This window comes from Poecilia formosa, unplaced genomic scaffold, assembly GCF_000485575.1.
Source record: "Poecilia formosa unplaced genomic scaffold, Poecilia_formosa-5.1.2 Scaffold1, whole genome shotgun sequence".
NCBI lineage: Eukaryota > Metazoa > Chordata > Actinopteri > Cyprinodontiformes > Poeciliidae > Poecilia > Poecilia formosa.
In genome coordinates this window covers 4311642-4325853 of record NW_006799940.1, presented here as the reverse complement: position 1 = coordinate 4325853, position 14212 = coordinate 4311642, and the positions used below count along the sequence as shown (strand labels likewise).

Below are 14212 nucleotides of genomic sequence, written 5' to 3'. Positions count from 1 at the left end.
ACACACACACACACACATGCTATGAACAATAATACATTTGTGACTTTGTCTGAGAAAAGAACGGATTACAATGGTTACAAAAATAGTGACAAATAACTATTTATTTATTTATTTATTTATTTATTTATTTGTATATTTTACAAATGAACACTTTTTTACTAGTTGAATTAAGACTTGTGTACAGTGAGTATTGGACTTTGTCTCCATCTAGTGGTCACATCGTTCCAAAGCAGCTCATCTTTTGTTGCACTAATCACAACCAATCAATCTGATCTGTTTTACTTCTCACTTAATAGTGTGCTTTTTGTGCTTTCGTGGAGTATTTTTCCCCTTTTTTGTTTGTTTAACATTTATTGTTTTAAAATTGTTTTGTAAAGAGAAACTACATGTGTGTGAAAGTTGTGGGTTTCAAGAGCTAAACAGTTCAGGAAAAAAAAAAAAACTGATGAATTTATGGATGTTTTACCTTAATTTAAATGCTGTGTTTTCAGTTATTTTTCTGTTTATCAATGTGGAATAAATGTAGTTGAAAATATTATTTTTGGATAATTATTTTTAATTTAAGAGAGATTGTATTGTTTTTTGTTTGTTTGTTTTTTTTTTTTAAAGAAAGGTTATTACAATCATAAGCATCTATTAACTTAAATTTGTCCCGTGTGACTTGAAAAAATTTTCATTAATGTCTCCTTAAAGTAAGTAAACAAAATATGTTATTGTTTATGTGATTAGGAAAAGCAGTGCTTAATTGTAAAGTGCAAGAAGATGGACTGCTTTCACACATTTTTGGAGATAATCTGAACATTGCACACCTTGTTGAACACCTTTTGATGCAATTATAGCCAGAAACTTTATACTTGCTGTGTTCCCTGCCTGGCTTGATCTTCAAGATGTTGTTTGTTCACAAATGATCAATGAACAAGCTTGTTCATTCATTAGATGATCAGAGATGGATTCTATTCGGTAACTCTATTTGAATTGGTTTCACGTGATTTTATTTCGTGTTATCAAATTAAAATGAACTCTTAAACACACAGTACTCTTAAAACATGGACACTAAATTCAGAACATTATTTGCTGTCATTTTTATCCCTCTTCAAATTTATGCTCTACTTTACGTTAATCTGTCATTTAAAATCCAAACAAAATACACTAAAGTTTTGGGGTTTGATGTGTAAAAAAATGGGAAAAGTTTTCTGCTGTCATTAAATTTTAAGAATGAGTCAGCCTAGTCATATCTAACACATCCTGGTGCAGCGAAAGTATACTGCTTCCATCCTCCTCCTTTCCTTCATGAGTCTCTCCTGAAAACTACACGGCGCACGCTGATTGGTCTAATCTCACCGTCTCTGATAACGGACCAATCAGCGTGGGCCACGGTGAGATTTTTTTCCCCCTTGTCTGCAATAGACTTTTGTGAGAGGGTGAGCAGCGGCGGCAGTCTGTGTGTTGTTTCAATCGAGGAGACGAGCAGAGAGAAGTTAAAACCATGAGTCCGCTTTTGTTCGGTGAGTTGTAAGTTAGAGAATGTTATAATACTATTATGCTACATTAGTAACGAGGAGGAGCTAGTGTTTTAAGTATTTTAGTGCGTTTTTAGCTATTATTGTTAGCTTGCAGGGCTAACTTTCGGTGCAGCAGTAGGCCTTTTATATTTTATGTAATGATTCAAAATCATATCTGTAGCTCTGCATGAACTGTCCTCTAGCAACCTCCTGTAGTTAGTGTTTTATTTTATTTGACTTAACATAACTAGTCGCTGAGATAAACCTTCTGGTTGTTTACCTTGTGTTGTAGGAATGCTGGGCTGCTCGCTGGTCCTGTCGGTCCAAGCCATGTATTCCTCCAGTGATGATGTTATTGAGCTCACACCGTCCAACTTCAACAGGGAGGTGATCCAGAGTGACAGTCTGTGGCTGGTGGAGTTCTATGCTCCCTGGTGAGTTCATACAGATGTAGGCATTCACTGATCACAGTAATGATGCGGCAGTAGTAGTTTTATAAGAAATGATTTGTGGTTGGGTGACAGTCGCCTGTTTTGAGGCATTTCCTTCCCTTTTAAGCATTTACATATGAATCACAGAAACAAAACAAGGCTTGTATGCAAAACTTGCTCTCCACTTTTTAGCTGTGACGAGCACAACCCACACAAAAAGATGAGGTGAACAAGTTTGCGTTTTTCATCTGAAAGAACAATGCAGTATAACTGTTGAGTTGATTTCTGTCCTTTGTTGGCATTAAAAGTTTTAGAGCTTATGACCCTCAATTAAAGACAAAAACTGAGGAAGATTCAGATTTTACAGTGTTTTGATGTATGAGTCTCAGAGCAGTTCAAGGATTTATTATTTTTTTTAATTCATTTTGCTTGTCTATGACTGTAACAAATACAGAGGGGAAAATGTTTAGTTTTGATAAATTTATTGAATATGAAAAGAATAAGCAGATATTCAGTGTCTGCTGTTAGAGCTCACCCAAAAAAAACTTTGTCTGATTCCAGTCTTTTTGCTGATGCAGATTGTGCATCTCTAATTGCAGAAATCTATGGTCATTTGGTCAATCATTTGTTGTTGCTTTTTTTTTCCTTTTCTTCCATTTTTTTTCTCATAGGTGTGGCCACTGTCAAAATCTTGCTCCAGAGTGGAAGAAAGCAGCAACAGCCCTCAAGGTAAAAACAGAGCCGTCGCACCTCATTTTTCTTCCTTCTGCATTTATTTTGATCAGACTAGAAAAGTAGAGTTATACTGATATGTGTTGAGGAAAAAGAAGGGGCTGGGTGATTATATTTTTATCTGAAGTTTCAAAATCTCCAAACCTGCTTCTTGTTGCAGCAGAATAAAAATGTTTCGTTCCAATACCACAACGCACTCCTCATGACGGCTCGGCAGCAGAAACCTTCTTCAAAAACAAAAAAGTTAATAACAATTAAGTTATTCTGTGGCAAAAGTAAAGTTATGCTGCCAAATTAACAAATGAAATTGTCAGTTTGCAGCACAGATTAACCATTCTCTTTGTTTTTATCTGCTGGATTCGGTAATGGTGAATCGACTAAGCTCCAGTTAAGTTTTCTGGCGGTTATATTTTGAGGTATAAATAGTTATGCACATCTTCTGACGGAAACGGTTTCACTAGAGAGCAAAAACGTAAATGTAAAACTCAGCTTACTCCAGTTGAAACGATGTACTCTACTATGGTAATACACCTACAAAAGAGACTAACGGATGCTAAAGATGTAGCTAAGATTATGGCTTGCAGCTCATTCTTAAGTGCTGTTTTATGTCAATACTTCTTTCTTTGTTTAACAAAAATCCTCCATGTAGATTCACATAAAATGTTCACGTTTGTCATGCAAACGTTGACGCTTTTAATTGGACTAAATGTAGTCTAATTACACTAAACAGAGCCAATGTGTCTATATCAATCTTTCAGGGTATCGTGAAGGTTGGGGCAGTAGATGCTGACCAGCACAAGTCATTGGGAGGCCAATATGGCGTCAGAGGGTTCCCCACCATCAAGGTCTTTGGAGCAAATAAAAATAAACCAGAGGAATACCAAGGTGAGTATTAGAAGTTCATTTTGTTTTGTTTTGATTTTTTTTTTTTTATTTGATGCTATCATAAAATGATTTGTGGCTGATTTAATAACCACACGTTTAAAGATGCATAATGCCATGACTAAATCTTTGATGCCACCAGGAGGACGCAGTAGTCAGGCGATCGTCGATGGAGCAATGAACGCTTTGAGAACGCTCGTCAAAGAGAGGCTGAGCGGAAAGTCTGGTGGCTCCAGCTACAACAAGCAGGTAAGTTAACCACTGGGAACCCGTTGAAGCATTTGCTCTCTTAATGGAAGTGATGGAAATGAAAGGTTTTTCCTCTTACTTTCCAGCAGAGTAGCGGTGGCAGCAAGAAGGACGTGGTGGAGCTCACCGACGACAACTTTGATGAGACCGTCCTGAACAGCGACGACGTGTGGCTGGTGGAGTTTTTTGCCCCCTGGTGCGGACACTGCAAGAAGTAAGTAGCTAATGGTCTCGTCGCATCAAACAAGATAAAACCCTCTTACTATGCAACATGCAGACCTTAAATCACTCAGATTTGTCCGGCCACTAGAATAAAGCACACATTTTTAGTTACATTTTTCAAGAAGTTGTGAAATTTGTCAACTCCACAACTAGAAACCATGAGCCTTGCACAAAAATTTGATTTGAGGTGAATTTTTATTTTTATTTTTTATTTTATTGTAACGGTCACTGTGTCCTCCTCCACAGCCTGGAGCCGGAGTGGGCAGCTGCAGCCACAGCTGTTAAGGAGCAGACCAAGGGCAAAGTTCGCCTTGGGGCTGTGGACGCTACCGTACATCAGGTTGTGTCCAGCCGCTACGGGGTGAGTTAAAAACTCAACGCCGTGTCATCATTTCTCCAAATGCAAAATAACCCTGATATCTGTGCAAAACTGGGCTGTGTATTCTCTACCAGTGCATCTCATTTCCAGTGGTTTTAGCTTTACATACACAGAGCTTTGGTCTGCTTGGGAAAAACAAAATGTCGGTGTGAGAAAACGGTTACCTGGTTTGCATCTTTTCTCCAAAGTTGGATGCTGAGGTTAAATATCTTTATAAAGCTGCTTAATGAGGGATTGCTTGAGTTTCACATCTATAAGGAAAAGCAGAGGGGAGACTGTGGTGTTCTGCTTTAAATATTTCAGCATCTAAAATCAAAGCCTTGGCTGTTCAGTGATCAACTGCAGACGTTTTGGTGATTTAGAGCTGCAAAATATTTTAAATGCATCATTGGAAACTAGGTGTGTGAAAAATCACAAACGTAATGGAATGCTTTGATATAATATCTGGTGTTAAGCATTCACTGGATGTGTAAGTTTAGTGGGTGACACTTGTATAGAGTAATGGAGTACTGGAAAGAGAAAACTCAGGAAAATGTCTTCTGTGTTCTCTAAAAGAGATGAATACATTTTGCCAGTTTGTTGGTTTTTTTCTTTTTTGTATAAAGGAAAAAACTGCTAAGATATTTAGCCAAATAGTGCATGCATTTTTAAGATTTAGCCTTTTATATTTGGTGGCTTAAACGTCTGTCCTGAAATCCCCCTCCGTGGATGTTATATTTTTAAGCATTAACAATGCCTTGCCTTTTTGTGTTTATGTTTTCCACATCAGACAGCTGAAACTGGTATTAAAGGAATGTTTTTGTATGTTTTTTTTTTTATTTAGATCCGCGGATTTCCCACAATCAAAGTTTTCCGTAAAGGGGAGGAGCCCGAGGACTACCAAGGAGGCCGAACCCGAGGGGACATCATCGAGAAGGCCATGGATCTGTTCTCTGACAACGCCCCTGCTCCTGAGCTGCTGGAGGTCAGTGTGATCATCCGCCTCCTACAAATCACTTTAGTTGGTTACTGTGGCAACAAGTATGACTGCTTCAGGTGTTGTACAATTAAAGCTAAAGCTGTGACTGAAATGGAAGCTTTAATCAGTGTTCAGTCCGTCCTCAAGAAGCACTGGAATGACAAAACATTGGTTTGGATTGTTAAAAAAAAATAAAGGTTTTAAGATGTCTTAAAAGGATTTACATTTTTTCCCTCCTTTTTTTTTTTTGCTTTTAATCTCTTGATCTAAGCATGCAGCAGTCTGTCAATGTTTCTGGCTTCATATTTAAAACATTGATACTCAGAGATTTTCTGTGTATTTGTAAAAAACAAAGAAATGTAATAATTTAGCAAATTTTATTTGAGAAATATTGATCTGAAAATGTGTAAAATTGCATTTAAAAAAAACATTCATATGAACCTTGTTTTTTTTTTTTTTTTTTACGGAAAATACTTTGAGTTTAAAATGAACTTTCTCTCTCAGATCCTTAATGAAGACGTCTTGAAGAAGACCTGTGAAGACAGTCAGCTGTGTATAATTGCCGTCCTTCCACACATCCTGGACACAGGTGCTGAAATGCGTCTTTTTTTTTTCTTTTTTTTTTCTTCCCCCACTCATGTTAAAACTTTGTTTCCAAATTAAATCAAAAATATGAAACGCAAATTTCGGACACAAATCCTAATACCATTCTGCTGATGTTTCCAAACAGGCGCATCTGGTAGAAATGGTTATCTGGATGTGATGGTAAAGATGGCAGAAAAGTATAAGAAGAAGCTGTGGGGGTGAGGATTAATGCTATGGAATATTACTTTATGTCAATCGGAGTTACAGTTTTCTGATCTTTGTTGTTGTTGTTGTTTTTATTTCCAGTTGGCTCTGGACGGAGGCCGGCGCTCAGTTGGAGCTGGAGGCCTCTCTAGGAATTGGCGGATTCGGCTACCCGGCCATGGCCGCCATCAATGCACGCAAGATGAAATTCGCTCTCCTCAGAGGCTCCTTCAGTGAGACTGGCATTCACGAGTTCCTCAGGTAGAGGGCGCACTTTTCCTGCTTTTCTAGTTTTCTTTAGCAAAAGAAAGCAAAAGGCAGAGTAAATGGAGGACCTGGTGTCGCTGATGTTTTCAGGGAGCTTTCCGTGGGCCGAGGCTCCACCGCCACACTGGGAGGCGGAGTCATGCCAAAGATTAACGCTGTAGAAGCCTGGGATGGGAAAGACGGGCAGGTGAGTGCGGCTGCATCAGTTTTCTAATGCGAGGCACTGGTGCTCTGAAAGGAACATTATAGAGATGGGATTTTCTGTTAAGATCTTAAGAGAAAATGAAGTGGGTTTCATTTATTAACATTATTTAGAATAAAACTAACATCGCGTCTTAAAAGGAGCTGTTTGAAATTGGCTTCTAATTGTGTTATCTGCAATTAGTCAACAGAATCATTAACTCAAATGTTTCAAACAAAATTCAGATTTGTTGCGAGTTTAGAGGGCTCCATACTACCGCTGCAGCGTTCACTACCAAGTACCGTTAGTTTTGAAACTGTCGGTCAGACCAAGCTGAGCAAAGTACCTGCTTTCATGTCCGATGACTTTAATCCGGTTTATTTATATAGCTCCAATTCACAACACATCATCTTGAGGCAATTTGCAAAAACATAGTCAGATTGTTAAGATTTCAAAGGTTGAAAAGGTCTCAATTGGTTAGCATAATGGCATTTGGATACTAAAGGAACCACAGCACTACTGCCTGCATAAAAAGCAGCTGAGGAGATGAAACACGGTGTGTTCTGATTAAAGATTAAAGCTCTGTTTGTTTGTGTTTGTTTTTTTTTTTATTTTGTTCCGATACGTTTGCCTCACTAATTAGCTCTGAATCATCGTGTAGTAACATGCTGACATTAATATCTAAATAAGCTAGATAGACTCATAATACCTGTGTTTGATATGCATATCATTTAGTCTCTAATTTGACTGAACTGAAGCCTACATTTTTTTAAATATTTGGCTGCATTAAATATTTTTTTTAAACATGCTTAATGTTGAATTTTAAAGTCTGACTAATGTGTAAAGTCCAAATCATTACACTTAATTTGTTATGTACGTATGAGTGCAAACATTATTGCTGAACGTATAAACTAAATGGCTTTTGTGGAGAAAATTATTTACTGAAAAAAATCTGTTGCTAAATTAATAAAGGAGTTTTTTTTTTTCTAATGTACCTCAACGATTGAGTGCAGTTATTATTTAGCTCTTGCTATTTTGAACTTTACATAAAGGGAAACATTTAAACATCCCTAGTTTTTTTTTTTTTTAAGTTTTCATCATGTGATTACAAGAAAATATCCAATTCCAATAAAGCTGAATTCAGATTTGGACATAACATTCCCTTTTCTTTTTTTTTCTCTCCGTCATGTTCAGCTTCCTGTGGAGGAGGAATACGACCTCAGTGACATCGACCTGGACGAGGACTTTGACAAGGACGAGTTATGAGTCCAAACGTAAGGATCGGACCCAGACGGATTTGGGTTTGGTCTTGTCTCGTCCTGTCCCTCGCCTCCCCCTTCCTGTGGACGAATGGGAGGCCCCGCCGGCCAGTTACTGAAATACTCCAGAAAAGGCGCACGAGAGTCACCTGCAGTTTTTCACACCATCTTATCCGTCACCCAAGAGAGAGAGGAGAGTGTGTGTGTGTGTTTGTCCCTGAGGTAAACTCATTTTCACAAACCTGCTGAATGTTTTCAGGCTGAATATTTATAAAGCTGCCGTCAGCTGAAGAGAGGAGGGTGGGGGGGTTCATTCAAGTTTTTTGATTTTTTTTTTTTTTTTTGTCCAAATGCGACTCCCTTCTTCAGCTGCCTTCAACAATTTTAAGATGTGAACTTGTGAAAGGTGATGATTAAATCTGACTTGGCATATTTTCCTTTGTTTAAAAAAAAAAACAACAACCGGTGAATGAGACTCTGGGTGGGTTTGCTTCATGTCTGTCCAGGACAGGGGAGGGGGGAGAATCTGTGGGACAACTTGTGTAGATTTTCTTACACGACTTTATTTCAATTGTGTGAAAACAAAATGACATTTTTGTTACAAAAATAAAAAGGAATAAAAACAACCAGTCCCTGCCTCCTTATTCACATACAGCATGCTCACAATATCGAAAAAAAAAAAAATACAAATAACTGAGCCATGCTATATCAAGGCATACAGAGCTTTGTAAGCATCTGTTATCTTAAACCACAATAAGCTTCAATTGAATCAAATACTTAGTAATTTAATTAGTTTCCTTTTGCAACATAATGGTAGCCATTACACTTTAAGCTTTGAATCCAGTCAATACAAACTTATATGGCACTTAAATTAACCAAAACGGCTAAATGGGAAAGAGTTTTAGGAAAAGCACAAAAATAATACTTTCAATTAAAACAGCTCCAGAGAAAAGACACATCAATGTAAACAAGAGTGTTAGCTGAAAGCGGGAGGTAAGGAACGGTATAAAGCTGGATTTATGCGGTAGGTTTCCACATGCAGCAGAGTCGGTTTCTCTGTCCTCAGAACTGGCGGGAGGTTCCCTGATCCGACTGCAGCAGTCTGACGATGGATGGGTCGCTCTTGGCACCTTTAATGAACTCCTCCAACGACAATCTACCTGCAGAGCACAAACCGACAAAAAGCGTGCTGTGAGTCAGCTAACGACCAAAAAAAAACCAAAACAAGCATCTGATCTTTCAGTGTCACAACACAATCACTTCCGTTCCAGTTACCGATACGTGTGAAATCCACAAAGTCCTTTCAAAGAACACGTCATATTTACTTGCAGAAAGCTTTGTGCAATTTCTTACATGGCAAATTTAATTCCAAACAATTTAAAAAATAGATTCAAAACACTGATTTAAGCAACAAACGCCTCATTTAAGCTTTCAAGAATATTAACTGTTTTCCTAAAACATAAAAAAAAAATAACTTGTCATACTTACATTTACATACAATTTTGTTTTATCCAAACGAGGCACACAGTTCCATTTAAAATTTGAATAGTGTTTAGCAAACTTTATGTTTACATTTGTGATGTTAGGTTATAAAAAAGGTTTTTGTCCTCACATCACTACTAATCCATTTGGTTGCCATGTTGATGGCATCAAATTGTTGTTGAGGAGATTTCAGTGAACCCCAATAAAACTGCTCTCAGCTGCAATGAGCTTTCAAAATTTGTTTTTCAACCTTCTTTAATATCCTGTTCATTGTTGATGCAGACAAGATTATTACTTGTCCTGCCTTTTAGCCATCAGCAGAGAGAAACTGGCCTCTGTGTCATGTCCTACTCATACTCAAAGGGAACGGAAAGTCACAGCTTCCTAATTAGAAGCTTCTAAAAAGGATGTTTTGTAAATTATACATAAAGGAATGTCTCGGTATCATTTATTTTAAAAGTATTATTAGGAATACCAATAAATTCACAACTTTTCCTGGCAGAATTGTTTTAGAATTTGAATTTTCTACATTATACATTTGTAGTTTATCCCCACTGGTTTAGCTGCCTTTCTATGGAGAGGAAATGGCTGAGGACATCCAGGAAACTAATACCTCTATCTCTTCCTGATTTTCCATGCTTTTGTTCCCAGTTTTCTGTATTGTGTGGAGGAAACCCCCCCTGTTCCATCAGCCTGCTTGTGAGCCAGTGTGTAGTAAAAGCACACCCAACAGAAGAGGAAGTTACTGCCATATATGGATGATGACGCTGCATCCATAATGGAACTTTCTTGAGACCTATGACTCTATGTGGCTGTAGGCAGATAACAAACTGTTTTCTTGACTAGGCATATTTTTAGTGGAAATAAAATGTGCTGTGAGAACTTTTGCTACAAAGATCATCTATGCAGAAAATGTGGGTGAGCTCTGTTACAGTAAATACCTCTCTGTTGAAAACAGAGCCTGTAAGCGAAGGTGTAAGTTTGCAACTTACAAAACTTTAGGTAATGCCATTAAATTAATAACTGCTCTCTGGAAACAATTTTATAGGTTGTGTAGTAACTCTAAGAGGCTTCAGCTTTGGCTCATGTTCTTTCTTCGTGTCTGAGCCAAATGAATGATGGAGTCTTATACTGCACCTGCAGTCTGATTGTGTATCGCTATCTAGACCTCCAATTCATTCACAACAGTATAACAGTACATTAATTCTTAATAATAAAGCACAAACTGACTTGATGGAGAAATAAGTATTTGCAGAAGCATTTGCAATGTAGTGGAAACTTAAATTTGAGGATGCTAATGAAACTTTTGCAAGAATCAAGATTTTTTTTTTTATTGTGCAGACTGTAAAACAAACAAACAAACAAACAAAAACATTCAGAGTGATGATAACAGTGAGAATCAGATTTTGGTTTAGTTGGTTTTGAAAGCTGCACTATTTTGCTAAGCAGTTTGGTAACACTAAAGTCCTAAAACTGGAAGTAAAACAAATGAAATTCAGCAAATCATTTTTTGAAACCATACTTTAAGATTTTAACTCCATGTCAGCCAATTTGCCATGTACTCTGGTCGGTGTGAAAAGAATACGTGTATCCTTCTTACAAGGCAAACAACTTATTTCCATTAGGGAGAAAATGCTGAGGAAAAATCAGTTATAGCATGCCTATAATAGACAACACATACACACACACAAACACACACATCACACCAGTCTTACCATCATTGTCAATGTCCATCTGTCTGAAAATCTTATCTGTTCTTTTCTCTGGCGTCGACTCGTCCTCTGGCATCTTCATTACTGATGACACCATCTTGTAAATAGCCTGCAGATTAACATAATTGGGATTGCAGTTATGTATATGAGGACTTTTCTAATTATATCTGTTGCTGCAGAGTTAAGTGGGGAAAATATGTATTCTTATGTGAGATTAACCTTACGCTTGCTGCTGCTCAAACCTGTTTATTAAAATTCAACAATAACAATAAGACTTTCCATTTTTCAAGGTTTGGAACATTCAGCATCTCAGCTGGATAGATTAAACGAAAAATTATTTAGGAAAAAGGCAACAAAACTTTAATAAAGGAATAATATTGAATCCAAGAATCTATTATAATTTTACAGTACATCATTAAGGGGATATATCTGCATTAAAAACATGGCAGGCTCCTGACCGAAAAATTACCTAGACAACGATGCCAGCACGTTTCCCTAAGAGCACGAGTATGCACTTCAGCATCATATATGGTAGTGACATACAAGGCTAGTTTTACGAGGTCATTCGTTTTCTATCCTGTGAAACTACCAGGCCAAAGAAAAACTGTTTCTCCCCAAAGCCTGGTAAACCTGGACTTGGTAGATAGAGGTTTGTAGAGAATGGGAAGGGCATTCAGTCTTCCCAATAGAAAGCTAGTGTTTTCTATTAACCCTATTTGTAAGAGATTAAAATGCGATAGATTTACTGCAAGCCATTACAAAGCGGAGCACACAAGCACCAGATGATCTGTCAGTTGCCTCGTAAACGTGCGATATTTCTCGCTTGCTTGTGCAGTCAGTGCTCTGACCCTTACATGTCTTGTGGCAAACTACAAGCAAGACTTCTTAAGGCTTACCTTCAAAAATAGATTTCTTCTTGCCACTTTAGAATAAAAGTCAAATTTGCGTGTTGCACGGTTATTAAATGTAACAGGCAAATGAATTCCCCTTCCTGAGCTTTTTGTAATCTGATAAAATATGAAACGTTCTAAGAGGTGCACATATGTAAAAAAGGGACACTAAAATTATAAAGTGAAGAAGCTGTGACAGTTATTGGTTTTAGATTGATTCCAGAAAAGGCTTTTTTTCCCCTTGATCTTCTTCACATTCTTAGAAACCCTTCCTGCAAGCTGCAGGCTGTAACAAAGGAGGAGTAAGCTGTGAGTCTCTCTCAGCATCAGTGGAAATGATTTCATTAAAACACCTTAGATATTAGAAAAGCACACAACAACCAACCAAGAAGCGATTAAAGGTTTAAGGTAACTGATACTAAAGAACCAACTGGTTCTGACAGCCTCTATTGTCTTTTCTCATTTGTGGATGTAAAACCTTTCCTGCCTCTTCATGTAATCTGACACATTTAACACGCGATCAATTATAATGCAGAACACGTTATCCTCACCTGAACTATCTCGAGCATTTCCGCCCGACTGATGTAACCATTCCCGTCCAGATCATACATGCTGAAGGCCCAGCGCAGCTTCTGCTCCAGTCCGCCGCGCGACGTCACACTCAAAGCTATGATGAACTCCCGGAAGTCAATGGTGGCGTCGCCGTTTGTGTCAAAGGTGCGGAACACGTGCTCCGCGAACTTCGAGGCGTCGCCGTATGGGAAGAAGTTGGCGTAGATCTTCTTGAACTCCTCCACGGTCAGGTGGCCGGTGGGACAGTCCTTCAGGAAGCCTCGGTACCACTCCTGAAGCTCGTGGTCGGTGAACTCCGTGTTCTCCCTCAGGTCGTTCAGGACCTCGGGTCGCAGTTTACTGTTCTGCTTCCCCATGATGCAACGCTCCGAGGCGGACGGCCGAGCTGGCGTTTCTACCTTCTCTTGTCGGTATCTCTTACTCGAACCGCACTACTGCTCCCCACGTCGAAGGCTGCTCCGCTTCCTCTGCTCCTGCAGGGGACCAACAAACCTCATTAACAACCTTGTGTGAATTTCATAAAAGATTCATTGGACCAATTATTCTTCTCAGTTTTCAACAGTGTTTCATTCTCAAACATGTGCTAGTGATTCTTCTCAATCAAGCAGATGAAGAAAAGGTGGATTGTTCCAACACCAAAACACCAGGGATTTCAACAATGTTGTCATTGTTGAAAGTATTCTGCGTATGTTTGGGAGAGAATAAGTGAGTGTGTGTATGTGTGTGTGTGTGTGTGGTGAGGGTTAATTTGTTAGCCTTGCCCTCCACTGGAAAGGGGACAAGTATCCTGGGGGCGCATTGTAAATCTTAATAAAGCAACTTTGTAAAAGGTCAGGTTGACACAGACTGCAGTAGCTGAGAGAGAACCAGACGTTCACCTCGATAACAATCACCTCTATCCTGGGAAAATGGGTAATCTAATTTAATTTAAGCAGGTGGAATTTATTTACTGAATAAAAAGCAGACACAAACGATGGCTAAAAAGCATCTGGCCACCTGGGCCTATTCACCTCTGGTCTCTGTGGTTTGTCCGAATTCAGCTCCCATGGTTACGGTATACTCTGCAAAAACAGTTTATTCATGTATGCAGGGGGCATTCGTGGTTGGGTGATATGATAAGACGCATTAATACCGCGCATCCAGAACAAAATCAAATTTTTGAAAGCGACACCTTGCATGATGATGTAAAGATAAAGGTTTGTTTTGGTAAGCAAACACAAAAACAGTAATCTGGCGAGAGAAATTTGTGAAGGCGGATTTGTTTTTATTCCAAATACAAGGGAATTGACTTTGTGTTATCAAACAAGAACAAAAGATGATGGAAGCTTTGAATCTGACCTCGAAAGCAACACACCAAAGAATGGTCAGAAAACCTTTTGAATACAGACAATTTTTACATGTTGTCATGTTTCAAGCACAAACTCGAGTGTTCCTGCTCTACTCACCTCTGAGTGTAAGAGCAGGACCAAATTTTAAACATTTTAAATTTCTGATGATGGGTTAAACAGAGATATTTAACCTATTTAAATAAACTAACCCTGCTTTAAACTTCTCTACAATGTTATCCTGGACCTGTCTTTTTTTATTCCTTTGCTTTCTCTTATGCTCAGTAGTTTTTACAAAATTGGATTTCAACCGAAATTAAAAATAAACACCTGTGGACTCTTTCCAGATTATTTTTACTAGTTATGTAACATCTTGTTG

The 14212-nt window shown here is 38.3% G+C and overlaps 2 protein-coding genes across 3 annotated transcripts; one reads left to right on the top strand and one right to left on the bottom strand.

Moving 5' to 3' along the window:
• The first annotated feature begins 1285 nt into the window (after window positions 1-1285).
• pdia6 (protein disulfide isomerase family A, member 6) lies at window positions 1286-8296 on the top strand. 2 transcript variants are annotated; one of them, XM_007546330.2, is made up of 13 exons: window positions 1286-1505; window positions 1795-1936; window positions 2605-2662; window positions 3424-3550; window positions 3690-3796; window positions 3886-4010; window positions 4265-4379; window positions 5221-5361; window positions 5860-5944; window positions 6086-6158; window positions 6247-6405; window positions 6502-6598; window positions 7787-8296. In XM_007546330.2, the coding sequence occupies exons 1-13, from the start codon at window positions 1487-1489 to the stop codon at window positions 7856-7858; spliced, it is 1320 nt and encodes a 439-aa protein (XP_007546392.1). In that variant the 5' UTR covers window positions 1286-1486; the 3' UTR covers window positions 7859-8296. The 2 variants fall into 2 exon arrangements, with proteins under 2 accessions (XP_007546392.1, XP_007546385.1); XM_007546323.2 differs by having other exon boundaries at window positions 1307-1505; window positions 3883-4010.
• Window positions 8297-8394: 98 nt separating this feature from the next.
• Window positions 8395-13003, bottom strand: LOC103134166 (hippocalcin-like protein 1). The gene is made up of 3 exons (XM_007546313.2): window positions 12487-13003; window positions 11049-11154; window positions 8395-9011 (listed from the first exon to the last, which is right to left on the bottom strand). Exons 1-3 carry the CDS (start codon window positions 12862-12864, stop codon window positions 8914-8916), a joined length of 582 nt encoding a protein of 193 aa, XP_007546375.1. The 5' UTR covers window positions 12865-13003; the 3' UTR covers window positions 8395-8913.
• Between the last annotated feature and the right edge of the window lie 1209 nt (window positions 13004-14212).